This window comes from Siniperca chuatsi, linkage group LG8 (genome assembly GCF_020085105.1).
Source record: "Siniperca chuatsi isolate FFG_IHB_CAS linkage group LG8, ASM2008510v1, whole genome shotgun sequence".
Taxonomy (NCBI): Eukaryota; Metazoa; Chordata; class Actinopteri; order Centrarchiformes; family Sinipercidae; genus Siniperca; species Siniperca chuatsi.
In genome coordinates, this window is record NC_058049.1 from 11,675,497 (window position 1) to 11,703,481 (window position 27,985).

The window sequence follows — 27,985 nt, forward strand, 5'->3', positions numbered from 1 at the left end:
CAGCCATGTAGCGTTCCTGAGTTTTGAGCCGTTTGTCTCCATCTATCGACATCAGGGAGCAACTTGTCCAAACTGATTTATGCCTTCTTGTAATTTAACAAGAGCTGTCGTTTTCTAACAAAAATGTAGCATAAATAAAGGCGCAGCCATTTCAATTTAATAAGAAATTGCTCTTCTTCAGCGTCAGAGTTTAAACCGTGGTGGTTTAATTTAAGACGTAACCGTTTGTCTTTACAATAAAGTTTTGTATTTTGAAACGTCCGTCCTGCATAATAATCCGACTGGAAACACGCGTTGTGTGTTGTTGTGGCGCAATTGTAATTTTCGTTGTAGGCTAAATCAGAAACTCTTGAACTGTAAAACATAAATACAGTTATTTGTTTGCTTGTAAATGGCCGATGTGCCCTGCCTTTGTGTGTCCCGGTGTCATGCACAGCAGTTCAGGTAATTAGCCATCTAGTGAGTGAATAGCTGCTAAAGCTAAGTTAGCTAGCAGTTAGCATGGGAACCTGATGGGAACTGAGAGCAATATGGACACAAAGTCTGTTTTAATAACAAGCTAAATATACTTTCTGTGGCTGCCTGGAATCATTTTGACATTAGATTTAAAATGCCTCTTATCTCACAGGAGATATCTACAGTCCAGAGGAGCTCTGGACCTGAGTTTGTGTTTACTGAAAGACTCAGATGAGACAGTCCTCTTGCCCATTTTACCATCCTGTCTGTCACAACTTGATCTGCAATCTCTCAGAACCATGGTGGCTTCAGACAGTGCTTGTGAAATAGTTTGGAGCCAGGTAATTAAAGCTGAGTTTCACTTTAATACCATTAGCAACAGACAGTCCTTCTTTTTTTTTTTGCAGCTTTAAAGTATTTTTATCTATCTCCTGTTGTCTGTCCTGTTTTCACCACAGTCTCCTCTGCAGTCAAAGAAGGAGAGAGGAAGGACAAGTGGTAATAAACTAGAGAAAATCCTCCTGGAGCTGTTTGAATCTCATGGTGAAAGATGGACGGAGGAGCTGAGGGGGGATCTCCCTCGCAGTTTCCAGAGGCATGGAGACCTGGTGCTGCTGGGAGACAATTGTTTCTCCCTGCCACTATGGAAGAAAATGGGTACTGTTCTCAAACTTAACTCCACTTTTCTTTAGTACTAGGTGTACAAACTAATTCATGAGGACGTTTATTGAATGCTTTTAACTTTTTTAGATCAACAGCTATGGAGTGCAGTGGCCAAAGGACTGGGGGCAAAGCGCCTGGCAAAGATGAGTCAAATATCCAGGGATGGATTTAGGTCTCCTGTGGTGACGATGCTGTTGGGAGAGCACAGCTGGGTCAAACATGTGGACAACAGGATTAGGTAAGTAATTTATTTGCTGTTGATTTGCTTATTGAATAGGTCTTGGGCACATGAATGAATAAATCTGACTATGACTAAAACATGTCTGAACTTATAATGTCTTCACCTTTGCTTCAGGTATGAGTTTGATGTGACCAAATGCATGTTCTCAGCTGGAAACATAACAGAGAAGCTCCGGGTGGCTGGATTTGACTGCAGAGGGGAGACTGTGGTGGATTTGTATGCAGGTGGGATTACTGTTTCAATGTGTGACAGCTTTTTACATTGGTGATGTTTAAGTAAAAAAGAATTGTACTGTATATTCATCAAAGGGGAAACAATAAAACACTTGTCCTACATCATCAGAATCAGAAATACTTTATTGATCCCCGAGGGGAAACTCTTTTGTTACAGCAGCTCACTATCACGTCAGTGCACACAGGAATAGAAGTACTAAGTAAAAAATATAATGCACATAAAATAAATACAATCTATCTATCCCATCATGTTACTTTTATTGTGTCTAATCCTTCAACTCTTGGTAATTAAACATAATCTGAATCATGACATGAATGTTGGTGTGTAACTATCACAACTGTATCTTGTGTCAGGTATTGGATACTTCACTCTTCCATATCTGGGACACGCGGGGGCCAGTCATGTTCACGCCTGTGAGTGGAACCCTGATGCAGTTGAAGCTTTACGGAAAAACCTCGTGACAAATGGGGTGTCTGACCGCTGCACCGTTCACCAAGGAGACAACCGACAAGTAATGTGTTTTCATATGCGTCCCATACTGATATGCATTGTTTACACACAACTACAATATTAGCTCTGTCCTAATTTGATACTTCGCCACAGGGATGACAGTATTGATTTGTGCCCTCTAGTGGTTGTATTAGTTCCCATCTCCACTGAAAATCATGCCAGCAACTATTGGAACCTCAGGATTTTTCTGTAACTGCGCAAAAGAGAACCAATAAAGGTTCAGTCAAATATAAGTGATATTGTTGAGTTAGTATCACTATAATTAAATTACATAATGTTAGAATTCAGGCCATTTCTGGGGGAGAAACTCGTGTCTATCACATAGACAGACATATATCTCTTATCTCTCGACAGTCACCTCTGATGAGGCTGGGCAGTAATTCATTATTTATAAATATATTGTGGTGATACATTGATAATGTGATATTTTGATAAACAAGGCTGTCATTTAAATTTTTTTTTATTTCAAAACATCGACATAATGATGTATGAAATGTTATATTAAGGTATATTTGAAATATACCATCACACTTGTTCCCCCACAACTCAGTGTGATGAATATTGAATTGTTTCTTTCTATGTGATTTTTATACTTTAAACTCTTTCAACTATATCACTCAGTTCTAACCTCTTTTAATTAGATCTTATATCATGAAACTTTAAAAAAACTGATCAGATCTTTAGTGGATATCTGGGATTTCTGCCATTTTTGACAGTTATTATTTGTTATGTATTTTAATTATTAATATGACAGAGGCAGACTTGCTTTCAAAGCCTGGGGGTATTTTTTGCAGAATGAAGAGAACAATTCAAATTGGAGTGAAAGTGTTAGCAATGAAGTCTGGGTGCAACAGAAAGTTGGACAGCAAAAAAATTGCACCTGACATATTCCAAGTGCAGTCTGGTTTGTTTGTTTTTTCTCTTTGTAAATTTCAGTGTAATGAAAAGCACGTTTCTGGTATCACAGCAGTGAAAAATTTGGCTCGTTCTTTTCTGAAATTTCCACAGAGTACAGGAGACATCTCGATATTCTGTGTCATCTCATTTTGCTCAGTACAAGTTTCTGTTCACAAAGTCAATCTCTTCTATGTAAAATGCTCTGACAGTAGCTATAAAAATCTAAGCTCAGCTCTATTACAAGAATAACAAACAGTGACACAAGTTTTTTTAAAAATAATTTAATTAACAGTACTGAAGAGCTTTATTGTTTACATTTTTCCCAGCTCCAGCTGTGTGACATTGCTGACCGAGTGAACCTGGGTCTCATACCGAGCTCTGAGGACGGCTGGCCTGTTGCCTGTCGACTGCTGAAGAGAACAACTGGTGGCATTTTGCACATTCACCAGAACGTTACCTCACTATTTCCAAGCACGGCAGCCATGCCAGCAAACGATGATGCCACCCAGAGGCTTTCTGGGAAGAAAGCTGACAGAGAGGTGTGGCAGGCTTGGGCCGGTGACACAGCAAACCGCATCGCCTCCCTTTTAAAGGACATCACTGGTGCATCGTGGATAACAAACATCCAGCACATAGAACATGTTAAGTCATATGCACCTCATGTTCACCATATTGTGCTGGACTTGGAATGCAGGCCATCCTGTGCTGAAGAGAAGAACAGATTCTGAGTGGACACTGTGGCATTCAACATTTTAATGTTGCTTTATTCTACAGAAGAAACAGGCAACTGTATGGTCCAGAAGTTTCCAGTGCATCCAAACACTGCAGCAGCTGGTTAGTGAAATCAATTGCTGAAGTGTTTTTATAAACTTTATTTAGCCAGGGCAGGTTCACTGGGCACAAATTATGTTGTTATTTTAATTTTTTTTAGAAACGCCCTGCCTCACACTCATGTAGTTATAACGACATCTGGAAGCTGCCAAGCTGTACCACAACCACAGCCTTATCTGTTGGCCACTGGGCAGCTCCACTGGAACAGTGGTGGTTTAGATGCTTTGCTCAAGGGCAACTCATTGTTGTTATACTCACTGGAATGCCCTCCGGTGTTTGATCCCTAGACCCCTTGTGGTTGGCTGAAATAAAAAGCTGAAGACATGACTCACATCAACTGCTCCTGACTCTCACATCAGTGGTAATTACAGGAACACCCAAACTTATAAAATTCCAATATTATGACTTGTTAAACTACAGGATTCACATATTTGGCATGGTTATTAAAATGTTTTGGTTGTACAAGAAATTTGACTAGATAACAAACATACAATACTACTCTGCCTTGCCAGTATATTTTTGGAACTTCAGAAGGCAACAACAAATTTTTGCAAATACTACACGACAGATTCACTTCTGAGCTATAGACAGGTGACAGGATAAACCTGAATAAATGAGTGGAGAACCAGAGCATACAGGGGGCTCACTGAATGGAAATGATGTGAATCATATGATATGGCCTTCACAGTCATTAGGTCTGAACAGTTGAACAGCTATGGGAGATTTTGGACCAAAATACAGTAATATCTTCTGGATGAATGGCGTTTATCCTTCCAGTAGAAATCCATACCAAGGAGCACTGAAGCTGTTACTAAGATAGTTCATGTTTGTTTTTTTTCACCCATCTTTATCTGTTGTGGACGTAGCAGGGGGTGCAAAATGTGTCTTTGCACTCCTTGCCAAAAGAGCCACAATCAACAGTCACGGTTGGATTTCCTTAGTGAGTTTCCTTATAAGTGTAGTATTAATCATATGAAATACAAAGTCAGCAGAAATATCCAGGAACACCTCTTGTCCATTCCTAGTCAAGCTTGTGACACCTTAGTCTATAAATACATGGAGGTGCATCTTTGTAGCCTTTGTCCACATGCACATTTAATTAATTAAATGTTAATTAAGCCATGGTGAGGCTTACAGTTTTTATAGCTCTAGTGATCACTTGCTCTACTGTTGTTGTTGTTGTTGTTGTTCTACCATCACTTTGCATACTCCCTGACAATAAATAATGGCATAGTGTATAATAGGGAACTATACAGACACACCGTCTGTAGTGTGGCAAGAAAAAAGTAAAAACTCTGCACTTCCCGTTGTTCAAAATTATGCTCTAATTACATTCAAAAGAAACCGAAGTTATTGTTTTGGGAGGAAAAGGGAACAGAGCTAATTACTGGACTGTTTCGATGGGTTAGCCCTTCTGTGTTAGGTAGAGCTGCACCTGTCAGTGTCATGGAAAATGTGGAGACGCGCTCCTGTGTCTGCTGCCAACTTTCCTTATCTTCCGGTATTCGGGACTCCTCTGACATAGTGCACACAAAGTTAACAGTTTTGGAGACGGGAGGTAAGAAGACGTGGGAAAAGCAGGTGTATGGTCATAGACAACAAGGAAAGTGAGTAAACCAGTTTATAGGTACACGGTAATTGAATTGTCTTAAAAGCGCGGTTAGCTTGTCTGCTACTTTAAACCGTTTCTGTTGTGTTTTCTGTCAGGATTACTTCGCTGTCGCCCGTAGTGACGCAAGACTGAGTAGCGGGGTGAAGTCGACTTTTAACAACAGGTGTGTGTCGTTTTCTTTAATTATCTGTATTTTGTGTTGTTTGCCATCAGATTTCAGACTTATCTACGCTGTAAAATAATTGTCTTCCCAAATCTTCCGCTATTACAGTCGGATGAAAGCTTTCTAAATAATACATCATGAAGTGGATTTGGAGTAACGTTAGCATTAATTTTAATTTTCAGTTGGTAACGTATCTTACGTCAACGTTCGACCGTTGTAGTCGCAGCCGTTAGCAGCTCATCTTTTAATTCTTGAAATCTGAATTTTAACACAGTTCATCGCAGATTTGGCGATCTTTATCAACCGTCTTGTCGCACATGATTTGCCATCTGCCGTCGAGGACTTTCATGTTTGTTAAATTAATTCTGTTAATGTAATTTGCAGTTTACAAAAGTCCAACGTTACATACCTAAACTATGCTGCCACACTTTTTCTGCTCAAACGAATTCCCTCGTTGATATCCTCTGTTTAGTGTTTGTAAAGGATTAGTCCAGGTTGTGCAGTTGTCTGTTAAAAACGCATGCGCCATTTCCTTGAAGGTTAAGTTTTACCTAAGTTGCCTTGCAGATATTATCACACTCCTGCTAGAAATAGTTAGCCTCAGGCATTTAAACAATGAGGAAAAAACGTATCAGGTTTTGCATGCAGTTTTAGAGTTGCAGCTTTCCCACTGATTAGCTACTGAACAGGCACATTTTCCCCTCACTTTAATTTCCTTTGAGGCAATTCAAATGGAGCATAAAGTTTCAGATGGGAGCATGACAAATGACAAGCTTGATGTTGGGCTTAAACAAATTGTTAAGCTACTGAACTCCACCCGGTTTTCTGTATCCTTAGAGGGTGGAAACCCTACATGATAGCCAAGTTCATGTTGTTTTTGCCTGCCCCATTCAAAACAACCTTTCAACCAGGCAGAGGCCTTCTGTGGGATTTTTAAATCCTCTCACCTCCTGGTTCCTATGAGTCATTTTGGGAATGCTATGTTCGGGCCAAAAGCTTGTTCCAGAGTTGTCCTCTCATGAAATGGAAAACATGTCAAAGAGTCAGTCTCTGTTGGCTTTGTGGTTGTCTAGACTCCCATGAGCGATCATTTCTGACTGATGGACACAAGGCTTTTAAATACAAGAAGGAGGCTACGAGTCTTCACAAAGTTGCTGTTCTGCGGCTTCACTGCATGGAAGAGAGAAAGGTCTCTGTCATCTATTAGTCATTTAATTGGACCACACAGCTGTTTCTGCCTGTCTATATCTTAATCACCTCAGGGCATCAAACCACTAAGTTCCTCTTTTTACTGCAGAGCTCTAAAACAGGCTCTCCACTAGTAAAGTCAACAGGCTTGTCTTTAAAATACCGGTTTTGTCAGTTTTTAATCAAACTTTTTTGCAGTAACACAGTAGAGAGTTTATTAGACTTTCAGTCAATTCCTGATGTTCTGTTATGTGTTCAGGAGATCTTCTCGATGCGACTGAGCCGAGCCATTTAACCTGCACTGAGGGTTCTTGGTTAAAGGCACAATGCCCCAGGCTGCTGACATGATCAACCTGGGCTTCCTGTCGGACTCAGAGCAGGAGCTGATCCTGGAGGTGCTGCGACGGGATGAGGTGCTGAGACAGGCTGAGGAGCAGCGTGTGCGGTGAGAAAAGAGCACTTCCTGTTAATTGTACTAAATGGTTATCTTACTTATTTTAAAGGCACCAAAAGATATGTAAGGTATTGCTAATGCATCCAATTCAAGATATTACTAATTCAAACTAATTAATTAATTTTAAATATAAACTAACTTACCCTGTACTGAAAATGTTAGGTTTTTTTTACGCTTTGATATTTTTAAAATATTTTTTTATTGCCATTATGTGTTCATATAGGTATTTATTATCTATTACTATGTCCTGCTGTGTGATTTGCACTCTTGTTGCTGGTGTGGCTGGTTATTGAAACTCAATACTTTATGAATACCATCCAAAATGTGTCCACAGAATCAAGTATTTAAAAACTATCAAGGATCAAAAGTTGGCATCAGAAGCATGGTCAGATTTTTAGTCTTGCTTACTTGATGATATTGTTGTTCATCTAAATTATAAACAAAGTTCTTGTACAGTTGCTTGTATTAAGACATTACACACTGCGCTGAGGGGTTTGGTTTATTTTACTAAATGTGGGGGGAGTATAATTTTTGGTATCAGTGCTGATACCGAGGTATCTCATTGGCACCAGTATCAAAACATTCAAACAATACCCAGCCCTAGCTAATGGGTGCCGAAGACAAATTTACACTAGAGGCCATGTAGTGGACTACGGTATATCTCATATCTTATCTTAATATACAGGTTGTTGTGTTGCAATGTGCACTATTTTGATTTAGGGCTGGGAGATAATTCAGTATTATCATTTATCGATGGAATTGTATCGTGATTATATGAGCATTTTCTGTGTTCATCTCATTTCATATCAGGGATTTTATTTTGTCTATGAAGTGATTATTTGTTCTATAAAATCAGAAAATAGTGTAAAATGTCCTTCAGTGTCCCTGAGCCCAGAGTGACATCTTCAAACTGCTATTGACAAACAGTCCAAAATCCAAATTGTTTCAGCTGTAAAACATACATATCAAAAACGTTATTATTGTAGTATTGATCACAACCATATCGCTCAGCACCAGTCCTCGATTGGGATGTATCATACATCCCAAAATCTGTCCTATAACACTTACGCATAAGATGTACTATGTATTTCTGTGCCTTTCCTGTTTGTAATTGTCTTTACTTCTGTAGATAACTGACGACTGGTTTCTCCAGCTACTATATATGTAAAACCAAAAAATGAATGAGGTTTATATCATTTAATTGTCGTCAAGAGCGATGCAGGGAAATTTAGTCATCATCAGCTAGTGATGTAGTCATCACTAGCTGTAGTAGCAGTAGATGACGCAGGTAAATGGGGTACACCAAAAAAGTACAGACGGTTACAATATTTGAAATAACTTATAGACACTAGACCACTGGAGAAGTTTCTCAAAGGACAACATCTCAGTTAAAAACATTTTTTTTTTTTTTTTTTTTTTTTTTCAGGAAGTTGAAGATAGATTTGCTGGAAGTGAAGAGGAAAGGGGCCAAACGTGGCAGTGGAAGATACAGTCAGCGTAGTTGTGGCAGATGCCAGGAGCCTCTGAGTCGACTGAGTGTTTTCTCCAGCCAGTGTAAGATGTGCAATCACCACGTGTGCCGCAACTGCCAAACAGTCCTCCCCGAAGGATCCTGGCTGTGCAGTGTGTGCGCCAAAGAGTCGTAAGAAGCTGTTTTGTTTATACTCTCCTTTAACTTGCCATAATTATTGTATTTTAGCAAATATTGTCTGGATCAAAACAGTTTGTCTTTAGGCTTTATATTTTTCATATTGCCAACAAATCCCATGAAGAGCCTATTAATGCCTAATGAAGATGTAAAAGTGATAAATATATACTTTCATTTTAAAAAGGCTTAGTGATTTCCTAAAACAGCTGGGCATTGTGAAACAAAAGCTGTGTGTGTGTGTGTGTGTGTGTGTGGATCGTTGGTTTTTCTCTGTCCATGGAATTTGTTGACAATAAAAATATATAATAACATCCTTGTCCTTTTAAAGTAAATGGTCATTTTAAAAAGGGATTTTATGTTTATTGAAAAGCAGATACAGAGCAGAAAATCATTTTATGACATCACTAATAAGTAGTGTTTTGTGCTTTTATATTTATAATCTTGAAAATTTTACCATTTTGGATATATTTTCCTTTTTAAATGAAAAAAATTTGCTCAACAAATATTTATAATGTGCAAATAAAATAATCATTGTTGGTCTCACAGACTGCTTGTGTCCAACATATCCAACATGTAGCTGTCAAAACATTTAATGCCCCTCACAATTACCAATTGTAGAATATGCTGCTGAAAACCCAGAACATTTTAAACCACAGCAGTGCCCAATATGTTGCAATATTAAGGAGCTCACAGCACACTGCTCACCATTAACTTTTAAATCTGTCATTTAACTGATGAATGAGTGTAAATTTTGTTTAATTTAGACCTTTTTAAAAGTATTTATTTTGGATTCTAGGGATCTAAAGAAAAAGACGGGTGACTGGTTCTACGATCAAAGGGTCAACCGTTTCTCCACAATGCCTGGACATGACCTAGTGAGAGTCTCCCTGAAAAAGAGGCCTCTGTGTGAGTACAGGAAGAGGAAGTGGGTATCAACTGTTCAACCAGGAATGTAAACAGCTCTCAGCCTGGGCCAAATGAAACAATCACAGAAGTCTTATTCAACTATAAGAGAGAAATGTTAAAAACAGCAGTAACATGATAGCATTTTGTTTAACTGGTATGGAAGTGTGATTTAACTGTTGTTGTGTGTTTGTTATAGTGAAGAAGCGTGAAACAATGGGAGAGATTCTGTTGAGAAGTACTGAAATGAACCCAGATCCTCCCATTCCTGTACCTCGGGCCAGGCAGAAAAGTCAGACCAATAACAAAAGGTGCGTCCTCATTCTTCACATCAGTTTTAGAAATGTTTATGTATGGATATTCTGAACACAGATTAAGAGTGTCTCAACCTTATGTCATATTGTCTTTTGACAGTCATGCAAGCACGAGTTCAGGATCAATTGCTTCAAGGGAATCATTTGAAAACAGCAGTATAATTAGCAGTAAGACTGAGTCTGACCATGTGACCCCTGAGCAACCAAGGTAAACTCACCTATACTTACTCTAAAAGGTACAAACACTGACTTCAAAGCAACATTTGAGGCAGGAAGTGTTTGGGCCTCCGCCCCCACAGCTGGTCAGGGTACTGGGCTAGTCTAGTCTAGTCTAGTCGGAGGCTGAGACAGCCGGACCTGGGTCAGATCATTTTTAAATGGAGAAAGTTCATAAACTACACTGTAAATAGTAATCACAATACTTTTTTTTACTATACATTTGGATTAGTTGGCCTTAAATTCTAAACTTTATAGTTTCCACTAAAATAAGACAAAATTGTTATAGTGGAGACATAATTTAAAAATATGTTATTTATATTACAGTGAAAAGATTGCAGTATGTGTAGTTTTCAGTCAAACTTAACGTTGGGGGGGGGGATTTTTCTCATGCATGTGACCTGATACTTTGCGATTGCGCTGTTAAAATAGAGATTAATAATAAATCAGTGCAGTCAAATTCATTATATGTAGATGAGTGTTGAATCCTCAGAAGAAAAAAATCCAAAACCATGAACAGCACAGCACTCTAATGAAATTATTAACTCATGCATGGAGTTTTGGGTTGTCTGTTTGCACGCTGAGGAAGATAATCTGCCTGAAACATCCGTGGCGGAATAAATAATTTCATTAAAGTGCATTAAAGTGTCCTGTTCATGATATTAAAGTAAAGCCCACAGATGGCATACAAAACTTGCTGAGATGTCCCAATTGCCAGTTTCAGGCTAATGTGGGTGAAACAAAGGTTATTTTCTATGTATTTGAATGTAAAAAGTTGTAGCTGTGATTAATAATGATTTGTGTCATCACACAGAAGAGAGGACCCCTCAGTGCAGTCCAGCCCAGCTGGATCCGTTGTTTCCAGTACGACCGTCCCAGTCAAAGCAGATGTTGTTAGCGTTGACGCCACCAACACAGAAGCTAACACTGTATGATGCTTTCAAGTGACATGGTCATGTTGCTGTCTCAAGCCATTTTATCTTCTTTTCTCTGACTGTGACTCCCCGTTTCTGTCACTATAGGCCACAGAAGTAAAACCGGTCAGTCCGAGCCCAGATTTGGATGTTGATAGACTCTTCAAGAAGAGCGTCAAACGAGACCCAAGGCCTCCTGGTTAGCTTCTTATATTACCATGTGCAATGCTGTTGTCTTTTCTTCCAGAATCAAATGAAAAAAACTGTTTATTGCAGCTTAATTGCTGGTCTGCATGTTTATAGCAGAGTATGTATCGACACTGGACCTGCGTGATGGACCTGACACGTCACAGGCCTCAATGGGCAACAGAAGCCATTCTGTACCAGGCTTAGACATACAGGTACGTAGTTTGCTGAAAAAAAATATAACTTTTGATACTCTGATATACTGTTTTGTCATTAATCTGTTCTGTTAAATGTTTAATAAATCAACTGAAATGCCTGGAAGTGGATTTTGCCTGCCATATTAGTAAAACATTGGTCTCTGTGTTTTTTCAATTCAGAGAGCACCAACATGGGAAAACCTCAGTGTAGGGACTCAAAACTGATCTTTGTACCCTTTCTTCTCTTTATGTTGTAATTTGTCAGCATCCCTAACACTACTATGTACTTCAGGTAGAGGTTTTCCACATGTCCAACAGTCATGTTAGATATAGCTACCAAGCAGTAGTGATAATAAGAGCTACAGAGCAGAAGCTCTCCGGTAGACAAAAGCCTCTTACTCACAATGAAACATGTTTAGTAGCTACAGTTAATTCTGGTCTATTGGCTATCTTCAGGTTATCTTTGTTTCTTTCCTGTGTGACTGGTTGAACATCAGCCTAATGCATGAAGCAAGAAAGAAGCCCACCCTCTGATTTTAGGAGCTAACACTAAAACCTGCCATATACAGTTGATGTTTCAGATATTTTAACATTTTTCTGCTATTTTACTTCACTATAATTATATTGGCTAGTTATGGGTACAGAGGCTCAAGGCCTGTCCTCACTGACCTTTTTAAGACGAACGAAAATCCATCTGTGTGTCTATGATCAGCCTTCTAAATGTTGATTTGTATTGCCACAGGAAGATGGAGAGGAGGAGGAAGATATTGACAGCTTGGTTAGCTTTCATAAAAGGACAATGGCTTCAAGCTCCTCCAGCCTGCATAGCTCAAAGGTAAAGTATTGACATTTCTCATAGCTCGCATTAGTCCTCTAAAGGCTCTTTTGAAGAGCAGCTCATTATCTCTCTCAGAACGGAACTGATGTTAGATAATCTAAACGAGCATCTATAACCTCAGGATATCCTCCAGCAAGTTAAGAAGTGTGAAATCGATGTGTAAAGTCTACTAAAATGTTTCTATAGTTACCAAAGCCTCAGAGGAAAGCAAAGCTGAGGCCAACATGACTCTCATGCTGTCACTCTGGATTTAGATATTTACAGAAACATCCTGATCTCTGCTAATTTGTTTGTTTGTCTCTGACTCGCTTTCTGTTAACCCTCTAGCATTTATTATGTATGATTGCTTTGTTTCCATGTTCTTTCTTGTTATTTCTATCTTTTCTGATTTTCACACTGTGATGTGCAGCATTAAGCCTTTAGAGCACATCTGTCCAAATATTATCTAAATGTCAATATTTGGTATTAATGAAACAAACACAGGACTTGGTAATGATTATTTATTCAGGTCAGGTATACTGTATGTATGTCTCTCCAGAGCACACTGGGCAGCCTGATGAGTATTTACAGTGAAGCAGGAGACTTTGACAGCGTGGACGTGAGCGGAGACGTCGTCTTCTCTATGAGCTACGACGAACACACCCAGAGCCTCCAGGTCTTCATCAAGGAGTGCCACGGGCTGGCCTGCGGCGATGTCTCACGGCAGCTTTCCAACCCGTAAATGTTAAAAACTTTCACTTTTTCCAAGCGTAGCTGTAATGTTGAAAGCTCCACTAGGCAAAGCACATAATTTGCAGAATAACACAGTTTGCTCAAACTTTGGGCTTCACATTGAGCAGCAGTGTAGATTGTGGCTCTGAAACAGACGCATTTTTCTACTGCACCCACACCCCTCTGTGATGTTAAAACCGCTTTGATCAGTGTAGATAAGAGATTTCTGTGTTTACAAAGTCTCACATAATCACATCCCAGAGCTGATTACTCGAGCCCCACAGGAAACTGAATGTCAACAGATATTTTTCATAGCATTTAGTCAGGAAATACAACAAAATACCAGTAGCCGTGCTCAGGAGACACACTGTTTGACATATTTTTCTGTATATTTGTTTCAGTTATGTCAAATGTTATCTGCTCCCTGATAAATCTCGCCAGAGCAAAAGGAAGACCAGCATCAAGAGAAACACAGTCAACCCCGTCTACAAAGAAACGCTGAAGGTGATGGGTTTATAACTGGCACCTCTCTAACTGTACCGCAACTGTTGACCTTATCCTGTTGATTTAATGACACTCCCTGATTAGTGACCTTGCGCCATGCCTGCTGCAAATAATGACCACACCTACAGAGACCTTTTAGATTGATATTGACATTGCAGATTAGAAAAGGTGTTGTCAAATATTGATTTTGGTCCTGGCTTCCAATGCAGAGTAAGCCTAAATACAGTGACTATTAGCTGGATGAATCAATTTGTAACAAATTCTTGCTCTTGTAAGTTTGGTTTTGCTCTTTAAGGGTTTGGAAGAAGATAATTATTTTGATTTTAGATGCAACTTCCAATAAAATCTGAATCCATCTTCTGCTTTAATCTACGTTCCATGATTTATTTAAATCTCCCTCAGCACCAGAACATTAAAATTATATAAGACTTCTCCACCACTGTATCAGAACTGAGACAGTCCTTTGATCCATCCCGTCTTCTCCCCCTCATCTTCCACCAACAGTACTCCATCAGCCGCTCTCAGCTATTCACCCGCTCAATGTTGATATCAGTCTGGCATCATGGCCGCCTCAGCCGCAACGCCTTCCTGGGTGAGGCGGAGATCCCTCTGGACTGCCGAGACCTCGACTCTTCATATGAGGACCGTGTGGCTCTCATGGCGAAGGTAGATCAGAGACTCTGGACATATTTTACTTTAGGATATGATGATGAACTCGAAAAACTTATGTTTTCATTCAGTGTTTCTTATCAAAATGCTTTGTGTGTATCCTTGAGGTCTAATAAATATGATGAATGAATTTCCTTCCTCATAAAACACTTGCAAAGCTAATTTTTCTTAAGTTTGAAACTTACATTATTTACATTCGTGTCTTCTTCTTTTCTGCCTTGTGAGCATGTGCGTCCTTGTGCACAAAAAGGGGACCCACTAATAGAAAAACTTCTCCAGAGCGAAACTAGAGGTCAAAAACTCCACAGGACACCTTTTTTAATGAGGATGGATTTGTTTTTTTGTCTGTTTGTCCATTATGTAACAGTTTAGACAAAATGATATAAACACCTCAAGGAAAAAGACTTAAAGGTGTCCTGTGGAGTTTCTTGTGAACAAAGTTTCTGTTTATATTCAGTGTTTCCCACGCGTTGTGTATCATCGAGGTCTAACAAATGTGTTGAATGCAGTTCCTTCCTCATAAAAACATTTGCAAAACCAATTTGTTTTTGAAGTTTGAAGCTTACGTTCTAAGTTATTGCTCCTAACCTGTTTTAATATCGTGTCGAATACAGTTTGTCAGAGAAAACAGAATAATGGCAATCAACACTTTGTAAGTCAGTTTTCAAATTAAGAGGCAACTAAAAGTGCTCCAAAAAGGCCAAATCATCTGTGCCAAAATTGCACCTAGATTGGGTGTAAAAACTGAAGTTAAAGAGGGAAATCATTCAAACTGCATCAACAATGAGGAACAGCAGTCATTAGCGGAAACTAACCAACAGCAGTGTTACAGGCGTGCCGGACATAGTAGATATAAATATTGACAAATTGTCATGCAAGCTAACAAACTGTAGTGTTACAGTTTTTGTTCATGAAGTGTTGTTGCCATATTTGACAGAACTGATCAGTGCTGATCTGATGAAACTTTGGTTTCTCACTTGATTAAAATCAGAGTGAGTGTCCCAAAGGTCAAAGCAAATCAAAACAAGGGGAAGCTTATTGATTGGCTGTGAGCAGTAGAGCCTGACCAGTACAGAATCTGGTTCTCACAGTTATATTGATATCAATGTATATAATAATGTTGTCAGATATGCAAAAGTACATAAAAATACAATGACCTCAAATTGTGTTTGAGGTCATTTAGAAAGTGAGTTTCCATGACACATTTTGTCAAGCTGAAAACTGTGTTTCAATTTGGAAACATCCAGCCGCTACACACTTATTTTGTTATAGCTCCAATAACCAAATTCAAAGGAACCCGTGGTACGTACGGTTGTCTGTTCATTAGTTGGTATATTGCTTTTTTCACACTCAAATATCGACATCTGTATCAGCCTCAGCCCTTTTAGTGTAGAGGTTAGTAGGGATAACATGTTTGCTGTATTGTTGTTGTTTGGGTTTCTTGTGTGTCCTAAATATAATGTACTTTTCTTAAACAGGCAGCCTCTGCTCTCTCAGCCTTTGCTCAGTACAAAGGAGAGTTGGTGATCTCCTTGAAGTATATCACCCCTAAAAAGCCAACGGCTGAGAAAATCAAAGGTAAGAATGTGATAAGAAAACTGCATTCAGCTCTGGCTGCATTTGATATACTTTGCTTTCATTTTTAAGTGTGTCCATCTTCTTCTCCGCAGGAAAAAAGGCTGTGACTGGGGAAGGAGGAGAACTGCATGTCCTTATCAAAGAGGCAAAGAATTTGATGGCAATGAAACCAGGAGGCACCTCAGATAGCTTTGTAAAAGGGTTGGTGATGAACTGCAGTCTTAAAATGACACGCATTGCATTCCTATACAAGCATTTCTCTTTTTAAACTAACTCTGCGTTTGTGCTTCCACAGGTACTTGTTCCCAACTAAGTCAAAGACCACAAAGAGGAAGACTCCAGTTGTGAAGAAGAACCTGAACCCCCACTATGACCACACATTTGTGTACAAGGAGCTGGCTCTGGAGCAGCTGAACGGGATGTGTCTGGAGCTGACTGTGTGGGACAGAGAAGCCTTGTTGAGCAATGAATTCCTGGGAGGAGTCCGTCTCAGCTCTGGAAAAGGTAAAGGATAGAATTAAGATGGATAGATTGCCCTAGTTGGTTTACTGTGAGTATCGTGTTGTAAATAGAAACATCCACCTTTTTATAAATGGCAATAAAGCTGTAGCTGTGAGCTGCTATTTTCTTTTGAACAGTTTCCTCCTGTTTTTGCTGTATCTTAGAGAGTTGGGTTTAATGACTGTCTTTTTGTTTTTGTTTCACCTAGGTTAGTCTGTATTTTTGAGGAGGTAGATTCTTTTGTTTGTTTTTTTTCTGGCCTTGGTTCATCCTGAATTATACTGCTTCAGTTTATTGTCACAGTTAAACCTTTTTGTAGTAGTAATTATTTCACTTTAATTGCAAATCAGTGTTTTAGATCGTGGTTTGGGCACCGGGGACGAAACAACCTTTTACCTTTCTTATGTTGCGCTCCTACCCCTCTAGACGTGGGAGTGAAGGTGCATTTAATTAATCTTTGTAAAAAGAGAAAGTAATACCATATCTGCCCTTTTTGTTCTAGTTTAAATAGTTTTATTGTCAAAGCAAAATTGCCTTCGTGAGAGACGCTTCATTTTACTGCTGAAGCACTTACAAGGTGCTTTTCCCCATGTGAAAATTAAGTGAGTGAAAGGAATTTGCCATCATTATTAGGAACAGGCTTTGCACCAATTTTGCTTTCACTATGTAATCTTCACCCCTGCAGGCACTGTAAAAATAGGAAAAGAGGAAGCGGTAATGGACTCAGTTGGAGAGGAGGTCAGTCTGTGGCAGAAGATGATGCAGTACCCTGACTCATGGGCAGAGGGCACTCTTCCACTGCGTTCCACTATGGAGAAGGATAAGGGCAAATGAGGACGGCAGAGGCCTGGACCCTTGGAAATAATCCAGAGACTGAAATGGGGAGAAGCTGCGGGGTCTGAGACAAATATGAGATTGTGGATTAATTTTACTTTGCAAGCTTATCAGACCAGAAGCTTTTCTACTGCAGTGAACCAACACACAGCTGACTGGCTGTAAGCAGACATACAGTTCATTGTCCTGCTAAACACTAAACATCTGCCCCCCGACTGCAGACTGGTGTAACTGTTAAAAATTTGCCGACACATCACAACACTAAACTCTGGATTTATTTTAAGAGCAGTGACAGTCATTTTATGTTTTTAAAATTCAGGCTTTATATATTATTGCAATTCAAAATCATGCACAGCACTTAGCACAGAAACACTGTCATCATACGTGGGTAAACAATTCATTATAAACTGGTATTATACAAAATTTTATGGTGTTGCATCCAACAAATTGTGCTTAGTTGATCTATGCCATTTTATTTTACATTAATATTATCATGTAAAAAATATATTTATGTAAGTTGCATTAAAAGCCTTATTTGAAATTATGAAATTTGTCTATTTGTAGATATAAGGTTGCCTTGAACATTCTGTTCACCCAATAAAAATTGACTAAGCCCAAGACAGGCTTGATTGTCTCAACTCTGTATTACACTCAAATACCAGCTGGAGTTAAATAATGATCCATCCACTCGAGTGTTCCTCAGTAGTCGTTTGTAGAAGTGTTTGTCGGTTTTAGTTTGCATTAAATATCAGATTTAATAACAGGGGCTCTTTGACAAAAACTACTAATCCACATCATGCATCCAATATCATTTTGTGTATCTATGGTTCAAAATATATGTATTTCTATATATGTGTTTTACTTAATCTTGCTATATTCTGTAGCTGTGATGTCCATCTTCTGGCCCCCATGCCTTGATATGGAAAAAACAGTGCTAGCACTTCAGTGTTGTATAGTGATCACATTTGAACATGAGGAACTGCCTTCTTGTCCTCTTTTCCCTCCTAATGTCCCCCTGGACCTGCTTTCTGGTTGTTTGTCCTTCCTCATCGTGTGTTAAGTAACACTGACGATTTTATCACTGTGGCAACCAGAGAGGTTTATTAAATTAGTCACAGAAGTCTCTGTGGAGCTCCAGCCTCTCTCGCTCCTCTTCATCCAGCAGGAAGCTATCGATGTAGGAGAACAGCTCATCCGACGCCATCGGTGTAATGAAGCGTTCACGGTCCAGTCCGAGCTTGTCCAGTAGCACCATGCTGAAGTAAGATCTGGAGAGTCTGAATGCTTGTCTATAGAGACACAAATCCGCAGTTAGATCATTAAAGAAACACTTCACCATCTCATACTTCGATATCATTAAAGCGGCTATAAACAATATTTTTATAATAATGGATTAAATGACTATATAATGTGAAAGGTTTTGCTCATAATGACAAATCCACAGATGGTTATCTGAGATTTAATCGGACTTTATAGCGTCTTTCAGCTCAATGTTTTGGTTTTCCGCTTTGTCACTTGTCTCATAGTGTAGTTTTCGGCCGCAGCAGGCAGCGGTTTTACCCAAATAAGTTCTGATAAACCCACTGTAAGTTACCTGTCGAGCACCAAACAGCAGACAGACAAAGTTTAGCGCCTAGCTGGTGAACATATTGGAGCATTTAGCAGCGAAAGAGCCAGATATTTCCCTCAGGAGTTAGTGAAGACCAAAAACAAAAATAAGAGGAGAGTGAATTTTGGACTTGCATTCATCACAGGACCAGAAACATGACTCCAAATGAATGATAATGTTGCTCTGTATCTGCTGGATGCGTAAATAAGCAACTGATCACTAACAAGTTATCCATTTAAACTTAAAAGGTGATATTGCAGGTTTAAAACAGCATTCATTTAATACATTTTTAAAATTAAATCTATTTATTTGGTAGCTGAGCATGTTCTAAACACAACACTGACATATTATCACCTCATAAAGCTGTTATGGCGACATGTTAGCAACTGTTGCCTGTACATCCAGCATAAGCATTTGGAGTCATGTTTTTGGCTACCTGACAAATGTAGTCCTATATTCACTCTTTTCTTTTAGCTCTTTGGTCTCCACCAACTAACTACTAGCTGCTAAATGCTCCACTATGTTCACCACTTTGTCGTTCTGCTGTTTGGTGCTGAGCAGGCAGCGTACAGTGGGTTTATCGGAGCTTTTTCACTAAAAACACCTGCTTGCTGCAGCTGGAAACAAGATTGATGAGAGCAGTGAGAGCGAACCAAACAAAAAAAAGTTAAACCAAAACAATCAGCTGAAAGACTCTGCAGAGTTGCATGATAATTCTCTGTGTGTTCATCACGACAAGCAACCTCTTGTATAATTCTCACTATTATTAATATTAAAATATGAATTAGTGCAGTTTTAATCTTACATTTGCCGGCTTTCCATGAATTACTACATTTATGTCATAATCCTTTTGACAATAAGCCCTAAAGAATGTATCCTTCACCTACTTCTACCTTAGTGATGTCTGATTGCCTACATTTCCCAGAGTGCTTTGTGCTACACTAAAAAGAATGTGCTGCCCTCACTCAGCTGTGGGATTTGTGTGTCAGTGGAGAGACTGAAGGTTTAGGAAGATATTTTCCAGTCTGGAAAAAGTGAGCAGTGCCCCTTACTCAAATTGCACAGCTGGTGGAAAAATCTATATCTTTGCCTCTTCTAAGATGAATTAGTCCCTACATGCTTGTGTCTACGTCTGGTGCAAAATGGACTTAAAAATAATCTGTTACACAGTGATTCTGGGAACCGAAGCCAGATGTTTACTGTTGATGTTGTTCTGTCAGTCCTGTCAAAATCCCATTACTGCTACCCTGGAATTATTACGTCGCTATTTTTAAAGAGTGGATTTTTTCCTTTTACGGTCAAACCAACAGAGGCTCCTGACGTTTAAATAGAGTGAGGAGAAACAACCCGTTACTGTTACCCTGGTGCCATGTTGTGGAACAGCCTTCAGTTACACAATAAGTTTTTAAATATGAGAGGGGCTTATAGAAGTCAGGAAGTTTTTATGGAACAGGGTAACAGATTTATAATGAAATTTGCAATGACATTGTTACTTTAGCTGTTCTTGTTTTTTGATGTGGGAGTTATTTTTTATTTCTTAAATTGCTGTGATGTGCTTTTGGATTTCAGGATTGTGTTGTTTAGTTTTTATGTTGAATGTCTTGTGCTTCTTTGAGTTTTCTTTGTCTTCTAACATGTTGGGATCATGATGGAAATAAGTGTTTTCACTTTAACATATCCTTTGGATTTTAGTTTTTTGCTGTGTCTGATAATCCATAAATAAAATCAATCAATCAATCAAATAACCCTTTAGGCTACTGTTAATGAGAATGGAAGGTATATAAAGAAAATTAACCTTAAAACTGCTGAATAACTAAGTGATGAAGTATCTCACTATTACCTCAAACCCTCGATGACTTCAGAGCTGAGCAGACTTTCTTTAATGCGACCCGTCTCACGAGGCGGGGAGCCCAGGAGCTCGATCACTGTTACATGTCGCAGGTCTAATCCACAGTCGGACTTCTGGTTGAAACAAGGAAAACACATTTTGAGAAACTGCCATTTTAGGGGAGATTCATGTGAAGTCACCAGCAGCAAAAGGTTTGCTCACTTGTATCATGATGTTCTGCAGCTGATAGTCTGAGTCAGATATGTTGGGCGCAGACATGATCAGCAGCCGCCTCTTTTCATAGAACTGATCCAGGAGAGCGGAGGCCGTCTTTACATCTGATTTAATCTCCATTGCTACAAACACACAAGGTCACAACTGCATCCTGCATTTATATCCCTTACAGTACACATGTATACTATTATATATATGTAGCAAATTCATAAGCATGATTGTCACTCTCATGGAGACTCACGAACACACTCAGCAGGTCCTCCACCCCAGTTGCGGTTGAACTGGCAGACGCGACTAGATATGCCCCTCCGTTCATATCCTCCTTCACAGTGGTATTCACATGTTGCACCATAGTTATTCGTATCAGAGGAGCAGGTGAGGTAGCCATGCAGAGGTGGAGATAGATCTGGACATCTTCTCACTGGAAGGAGAACACAGTGGAAATAAGAAATCCAATCCTGTAAGTTATAATGCTGTCTTTCAAGTTAATGTGTAGTATTTTAACTAATTTCATAAGTCAGAAAAATTAAGATTTGGCAGCTTACCCTCAACACGTACAATGAACTTGCAGGCAGCCCTGTTCCTGGCTTGATCGTACACTTTGTATCGGATAATGTGTGCTCCCTCTTTAAAGTCAGTGCCTGGCTCCTGGCCTACTAATATTACGCTGCAGAGAGACAAGAACAGTAAAGGCCAAGTGTTCAGTTCAATTTTAAAGTGAGCAGGAAAGGGAAGCAAAGGAAAGAAGTGACATACTTGAGTGATTTATCAGCAGTATCTGTCGCAGCGGGGGGGTCCCAGGTCACCATGGCAGTGAGTTTTCCAGGCTCGGCAACCTTGAGTCTGGACGGAGGACACTTGATCTTTGGAGGATCAGTATCTGAAATAAACAGTTGGAAAATTACAACAGTTTTGGAGATTTTGCAGGAAGGAAATTAATTTAAATGGCAACATTGTTTTTGGATAGTCTAACTGTGACAGTCAAATAGAGCAGAAAATGAGGACTGAAAGACTGCAGTTTTGGATTCAGTCCAAAGAACAGAGGAGCAGGAAATATGCTTGACTGTGAGACTGGACACACAGGGATCTGGGCTTATTAAAGAATCATGAAAAACTGGACAGCAACACAGATGTCCTGAATTTAGGTCCATCCATGTTGTGGCAGAAAGTTAAACCTCAGTTGACAGTTTAAGAAATCATACAGAAGACTTTTAGACTGGTTAGCTGGACATGGATCTGCAAAATAGGACCTTGATATTTACCTGCACAATCTGGCTGTGCTCCGCTCCATGACCCCCCGTGCTGACAGGTGCGTGAGTGTTCCCCCTCGATGCGATAGCCGGGGTCGCAGGTGAAGTCACACCTGGAGTCCACCACAAAGCCATGAGTGCAGGTGTATCTGCCGTGTGGAATGAGGGGCAGCACATGGCAACGCACCCCTGAAGGAACATTCAGTATGTTGAGAGTAAGGGATGAAACAATCACAGAATCAATATTTATCTCAAACAATAAAGACCAAAACTAACAATGTGTTAGTCTTCTCTTAATACTTTCCGACTTCCAAAGTCCATCTGTTGCTCTCACCTCCCACTCATTCCTACTGAAGACGTAAATCTTTAAAAGCAGGTCATGAATTGATACTTTCTTCTTTTTTTTAAAGGCTAAATATTTTCCTAAAACAGCTAGGCATTGTAGGTTTTAGCAAATGTTACTCAAACACCAGTAAAAATGCATTTGTTGGGGACTACTTTCAGCAGCGGATTAATACATATTTTGTGTGCTATTGAGATCTTACAGCATCAGGAAGTTGTATGTGACTCAAAATAAACTACAGTGCCCATGTTTATGGTAATCAAGGAACATGTCAGCCAGTGCAACAGAGTGTGGCTCATTTATGTGTTTTTAATGTATTTTAAACAGCAATGGAGCTCTATTGTACAGAGGAATAAGCTGTACCAGGCTTTGGCTACACAGATAATACTTGTTAGTATGAACAAATTCATTGTTGGTTTTGGTCTTTTCATGGGATTTGTTGAATATCACCAGATTCATCCTCATGTGGGAAAATCTCAACTTCCACATACTGCGGCAGTAAGCAGTCCCAGACCAGCGTCGGTTGGCAAGGCACTGAATTGACGTCTTCCCCAGCAGTCGGTATCCCCGATCGCAGCTCATCTCACAGCGGGTGCCCAACGTGCTCCGGTAGGCCCCGCCTCGAGGGGAGTGGCAGGTCACCTCCCCATTGGTCAGACTCGGAGAATGACACCAATACGGGTCTGCATTTAAAGAGTAACCCAAAACCAAATCTATGTGAAGCACTAATGGTGGAAAGCAGGGTACTGAAGTGCTATCTGCTACCGGCTCGTCTTTGGTGCCAGGTGACGTCACCTCAGACACGACAGATGGTGACACCACTCGTAACAAGACCCCTTGATGTCAGACTTCACACAGATTTGGGTTTGGAATTTGGTCTTTAAGAGAAAAGTATATGTGTGAGTGTTTGGGGTGGAGAACATTGACAACATCATCTGTCATGGTATATGTCATTTAATATCATAATATCAGTTTATGTTGTGATAAATATTCTGTAAAATCAATCCAGAAACAATTATTAGATAAAAATAACCAGAACTGTCTGTTTTTGGATTATCCAACACATAATATACCTGACTTCATCACACTGATGCAAAAATTGTATGAACATGCTGCCATAAAATAGTCCTGATCATTGATTTACAACATCTAATACACCCAGAGGAGTTTGACCCAGAGCAGCCCAACATATACAGCACACGAATGCTATGGGGGTCAGACTTGCCATGACATCCTAATTTTTTCTTACAATATTTTCTACGTTTACTGTGCAAACCAGGCTCAATTGTATATACAGTAATCATAACATAATAGGCTCCAAACTGAAGACAATCAAAATATGAGCATATATGCAAAATGAAGCTAGAGGGGTAAAGGTAATGCCAGGAGAATTACTTGATATTATAATTCACACCAGATTAGCATCATCCTCTAAAAAGACATGTATCCATGCTGGTACAGTTTTTAGACTAAAAGTACTGTCACACACACAAACCACAGAGGCAATCTGATTTTTTTTTCAACCGCAGAATGCAACATTTATGTTTAAATCATATCATAGATACATGAACATTACATAAATCTTTTTATCACAATAAACATTATTGCAAAGCTTCTTATACTTGGATACCAGAGCTACCACAGTATATATAGACTGCAGTACTGTATATTGTCTGATGGTACAGTATATATTGTCATAGCACCCACAGCTTGTGAGCGTGTTTTTCCATACTCACTTTTGTAGTCTAGTTGAGGAGTGTTGTCTTCTTCTGCAAAGTCATTGTAGCTGTCATACACTGTGGTCCCCGAGCCAGCTGAAAAAACAAAACATGTGGAAACAGCAAACAAACCTTTAACATTTCTTATGTGACCAAGATGTCAGATATGGTTCTCTGATCAGTCAGACGTTGTGATTCATTAAGCTTCAGTATCAGGAGTGTTGTATATAGGTCAAACAGAGGCAGTCTGGCATGCAAATGACTCTTCCCACACAATCTCTTTTCCATCGCTTCCTTTCAGGTTTCCTTTAACACAAGCTCAATAACATTCCAGTCCATACACACCTGGATGTGCAATCAGTGATGCTAATGGAAACTCCTGAGGGTTTAAAACCTGAGAACAAGGTCAGAAACATGGAAATCTTGCAAATGGCATAAAGATTATGTTGTTTTCTTGAAGGGACAGAAATCAATGTTGGTATGAGTGCAGAGAAAAGCAAGTTTATACTTCATATTCTATTTTCTGTTTTTTTAAATCAACAACAGCATGTTTTCATTACTTACTTGGAGATTTTTCCTCTTACTCATCTCTTCTCATGTACTAAGCAGAACGGCTTGCGTACTGTACTATGGCCTTCATTCTGCATTTTTGCCTCTGAATCAGTCTTTCTGCACAGTAAATCAACCACAGTTGTGGTTCAGGCACATTATCTGTTTTGAAATCCCAAAAATGACTCCATGTTTAGAACTGAATGCCAAACTTTCCAGTAGCCCCCCCCCCCCATCCTGAACTGCTTCCTTTACTTCTTTTAAACGTCCCTACTCTGGAAGCTGATTCACATTCTTCCAGCCATGTGTGGATTAAACCTATCGTCAGCGTTTTTTCTCATAATGAGCCCGATGTTCCACTCAGTAAGACTTCCCCAGACTAATATTTCCCAACTCCCCCCTTACAGAGAAGTAGTCACAGAGGAAATAAACAAGCTAAGCTCATCAGTCCTATGGTCTGTGCACTGCAGGGCTCAAGTAGAGAAAGACATTACTTCTGGTGACATGCACCATCATGCATATGGCAATTAAAAATCTGTATTTTCAATTACATGCAGCTAAAGCTAAGTACACTTACTTAATATTGTACTTTTTGCTCCACTACATTTAACTGACAGCTGTAGTTACAGAGTTCAGATTAAAATTTTACATAAAAAACATACCGTGTGATAAATTTATAAACTGTAAAACTGTTAAAGATTAAACCAGTGGTTTCCAGTGGATTTGGCTTGTGACTCCTTAAAAATAAAGTAGGCCTGCAACTAACATTTATTTTCATTATCAATTAATCTGCCAATTATTTTCTCGATTAATTGTTTTGTCTATATAATGTAAGAAAATGGTCCCACAGCCCAGGCTGACGTCTTCAAATGTCTTGTTTTTTGTCTGACCAACAGTCCAAAACTACAACAATATTCAGTTTACTATCATGTATGACAAAGAAAAGCATCAAATCCATGGAACCAGCAAATTTTTGCCTTTTTTTTTTTGCTTAAAAAATCACTAAAATGATTATTTGATTATCAAAATAGTTACTGATTGATTTTCTGTCGATCGACTGGTTGACTAATTGTTGCAGCTCTGTCCTGTGTCCTTGTCGCATTTCAGATGTCTATGAGTTGTTAGCAGTTACACCAAAGAGACATTTCCTCTCTAAACCTCTCACATGGTTTCATTTCAATAATCGCCGCAGGCCCAAAGAGGTCAAATTATCCAATATTTCACAAAAAAGGGAAAGATTAGAGATTTGTTTATCACAACTCATTAATCATGTTACAACTCCTGAGATTTATGTGTGAGCCTTTGGAGGTGCCCCTAGGTACCAAGCTGTATATGAAGTAGTTAAAGCTAGCTGATTCTCAACCAGCTAGAAAAATAAAATGCTAATTATGCATTGATGCTTCAGTATTAACAATCTAATAAAATATCAGTCACAGTGGCCATTTTTCTGCAGAATGAGTACTTTACTTTTGATACTTTAAGTACATTTATCTCACAATACTTCTGTACTTTTACTTAAGTAGGATTTTGAATGCAGGCCTTTTACTTGTGATGTAGTATTTTCACACTGCTGCACTGATACTTTTACTGAATACCTCTTCTGTGTAGTCTGTTTGAGTTACCAAGTAAAAGGCTTCATCTATCTCTAATGACAAAGGTGAGATAATGACCTGCATCCTTTCAGTCACTCTGCATTATCATCTGAGCTCATGTGCGCTTCTGGGTGGATCTCAGGTCACGTGATTGTCCTGCAGGATTAAATGAAGGCCTCAGCACACTTGGCCCAGGGGGGGGGCTCCTCAGTAATTAACTGGCCAGCTGTAATTAAACTGCCTGGTCAGCAAGCGGAGGAGCACCTGAAGAGCTTCCTCTTCAGCAGCTCAGCTACAGCTTCTTTTTAAAGTCATTTTGACTGGCTTCTGGCCGGTTGCATGTTGGGGGATGTTGTGGCTCCATTTGCATTCAGTCAGTCGCCTCAAAAATACAGCACATCTGCATCTAATACAGCTGTTATTACCGCTGAGATGAACTGCAGGGGAAGAGCTGTGCATGTTTGAGTGACTTGCCTCTGTCAGTCAGGATATTAGATCATTTTTAACAACTTTTTGTTGAAGATTTACAAAGAGTTAAATGACACTTTGACGGGCATTGCCTGACTGAAATTAAATATTATTCAGAATTCACAAACACGGACACATGACTAAAGAAACACGTTTATTGTTTCGACTCGTGAACTCACCTGTGAAGTAGAAAATGAACACAGCAACAAAGCGGCTGAGGGCCATGTCGGAAACGCAGAGATGACACTTCTGCGGGGGGAAAAGTTTTTGCGCGGCTTGGTTCAGATCCCAGAGTCCACCAAAAAAAAAAAAAAAGACAAAGTTATACTCCAGAGAAAGTTTACAACTGGTATGACAAAAAACTTTATTATCCCCGCTGAGGACAACAGGGTTAGGTGTAACCCTCACACCAGAGTCTCCGCAGCTTTTATGAGGCGAGGATCCTTCTGGTTCATCATCAAAGTCCAAAACCACTTGGTGGCGCTATGGGACTCCTCGTGTTTGCGTGTTTCCTCCCACAGCTGCATTAAACATGATGATTGAGCCATTTTATAAAATCTCACCCCTCCTACAGCTCATAAACACAGCAAGTGAATGTTATTACAGGCTACAAATGAGAATATACTTAAACCCAATGTATAACTAATGAGATCAGTGATGACTTGTAATGACTTACAGTGAAAATACATTTTTAATTTCCCCTGATGATGATACAATCCTATAGTGAACGATGTCGTCCTCATGATGCTATTACCAAGTTATTATAATTATGTATAGTATCCTTTATTTATATTGTACTTCTCAAAAACAAGTTTAAAAAGTGAAGATACTACAGTGCAAACACAAAATAGACCTCACAGGCTTGTTGTAATACTTCTAGTGTCCACTTACACGATTTAATATCATACGTTGTTGCTCTGAAGAGTGTCGTCACATGTAATTTGGTTGGACTATGTCCCTCAGGAGGCCTCACAGATATAATGCTGTCGGAGGAGAGCATAATTTGAGTAGAAATTAGATTTGAATTTAAAAAAAAGATCTTCATGTTTATTTTATGAGCGTCATTTTATTTACCCAGCTGATGTAATTTAGCCCATACAAGTGTGTCACATCTCCAAAGGAATAATGCACC

General features: G+C 39.3%; 3 protein-coding genes across 9 annotated transcripts; 2 read left to right on the forward strand and 1 right to left on the reverse strand.

Moving 5' to 3' along the window:
- The first annotated feature begins 256 nt into the window (after positions 1-256).
- On the forward strand, positions 257-4,165 carry trmt12 (tRNA methyltransferase 12 homolog). Its single transcript, XM_044205074.1, has 7 exons — positions 257-444; positions 629-797; positions 915-1,113; positions 1,207-1,357; positions 1,475-1,584; positions 1,948-2,105; positions 3,328-4,165. The coding sequence occupies exons 1-7, from the start codon at positions 392-394 to the stop codon at positions 3,727-3,729; spliced, it is 1,242 nt and encodes a 413-aa protein (XP_044061009.1). The 5' UTR covers positions 257-391; the 3' UTR covers positions 3,730-4,165.
- On the forward strand, positions 3,712-17,880 carry sytl4 (synaptotagmin-like 4). 6 transcript variants are annotated; one of them, XM_044205067.1, is made up of 18 exons: positions 3,817-3,835; positions 5,540-5,607; positions 7,055-7,240; positions 8,676-8,891; positions 9,694-9,803; positions 10,000-10,111; positions 10,215-10,322; positions 11,145-11,259; positions 11,353-11,443; positions 11,548-11,645; positions 12,370-12,462; positions 13,004-13,182; positions 13,578-13,680; positions 14,185-14,346; positions 15,828-15,927; positions 16,020-16,128; positions 16,223-16,431; positions 17,114-17,880. In XM_044205067.1, exons 3-18 carry the CDS (start codon positions 7,122-7,124, stop codon positions 17,260-17,262), a joined length of 2,073 nt encoding a protein of 690 aa, XP_044061002.1. In that variant the 5' UTR covers positions 3,817-3,835; positions 5,540-5,607; positions 7,055-7,121; the 3' UTR covers positions 17,263-17,880. The 6 variants fall into 6 exon arrangements, with proteins under 6 accessions (XP_044061004.1, XP_044061002.1, XP_044061000.1 ...); XM_044205065.1 differs by lacking the exon at positions 3,817-3,835 and adding an exon at positions 4,308-5,439; XM_044205071.1 differs by lacking the exon at positions 3,817-3,835 and adding an exon at positions 4,308-5,439 and having other exon boundaries at positions 11,551-11,645.
- On the reverse strand, positions 17,516-27,969 carry srpx2 (sushi-repeat containing protein X-linked 2). 2 transcript variants are annotated; one of them, XM_044205073.1, is made up of 13 exons: positions 27,928-27,969; positions 27,745-27,836; positions 27,264-27,374; positions 27,033-27,128; positions 24,263-24,340; positions 23,018-23,209; positions 22,196-22,372; positions 21,690-21,813; positions 21,479-21,600; positions 21,175-21,354; positions 20,922-21,055; positions 20,712-20,833; positions 17,516-18,551 (listed from the first exon to the last, which is right to left on the reverse strand). In XM_044205073.1, the coding sequence occupies exons 4-13, from the start codon at positions 27,076-27,078 to the stop codon at positions 18,371-18,373; spliced, it is 1,356 nt and encodes a 451-aa protein (XP_044061008.1). In that variant the 5' UTR covers positions 27,079-27,128; positions 27,264-27,374; positions 27,745-27,836; positions 27,928-27,969; the 3' UTR covers positions 17,516-18,370. The 2 variants fall into 2 exon arrangements, with proteins under 2 accessions (XP_044061008.1, XP_044061007.1); XM_044205072.1 differs by having other exon boundaries at positions 27,033-27,374.
- Between the last annotated feature and the right edge of the window lie 16 nt (positions 27,970-27,985).

Excerpts from the sequence above, each read along its gene's own strand:
- trmt12 (XM_044205074.1), top strand. The coding sequence starts at position 392 with ATGGCCGATGTGCCCTGCCTTTGTGTGTCCCGGTGTCATGCACAGCAG. Across the intron at positions 1,585-1,947 it reads TGTGGTGGATTTGTATGCAG|GTATTGGATACTTCACTCTT; the intron begins GTGGGATTACTG and ends ATCTTGTGTCAG. Across the intron at positions 2,106-3,327 it reads ACCAAGGAGACAACCGACAA|CTCCAGCTGTGTGACATTGC; the intron begins GTAATGTGTTTT and ends CATTTTTCCCAG.
- sytl4 (XM_044205069.1), top strand. The coding sequence starts at position 7,122 with ATGCCCCAGGCTGCTGACATGATCAACCTGGGCTTCCTGTCGGACTCA. Across the intron at positions 9,804-9,999 it reads CCTGAAAAAGAGGCCTCTGT|TGAAGAAGCGTGAAACAATG; the intron begins GTGAGTACAGGA and ends TGTTTGTTATAG. Across the intron at positions 13,183-13,577 it reads TCACGGCAGCTTTCCAACCC|TTATGTCAAATGTTATCTGC; the intron begins GTAAATGTTAAA and ends TATTTGTTTCAG.
- srpx2 (XM_044205073.1), bottom strand. The coding sequence starts at position 27,078 with ATGGCCCTCAGCCGCTTTGTTGCTGTGTTCATTTTCTACTTCACAG. Across the intron at positions 22,373-23,017 it reads TGGGACTGCTTACTGCCGCA|GGGTGCGTTGCCATGTGCTG; the intron begins GTATGTGGAAGT and ends ATGTTCCTTCAG. Across the intron at positions 21,056-21,174 it reads AGGACCTGCTGAGTGTGTTC|CAATGGAGATTAAATCAGAT; the intron begins GTGAGTCTCCAT and ends GTGTGTTTGTAG.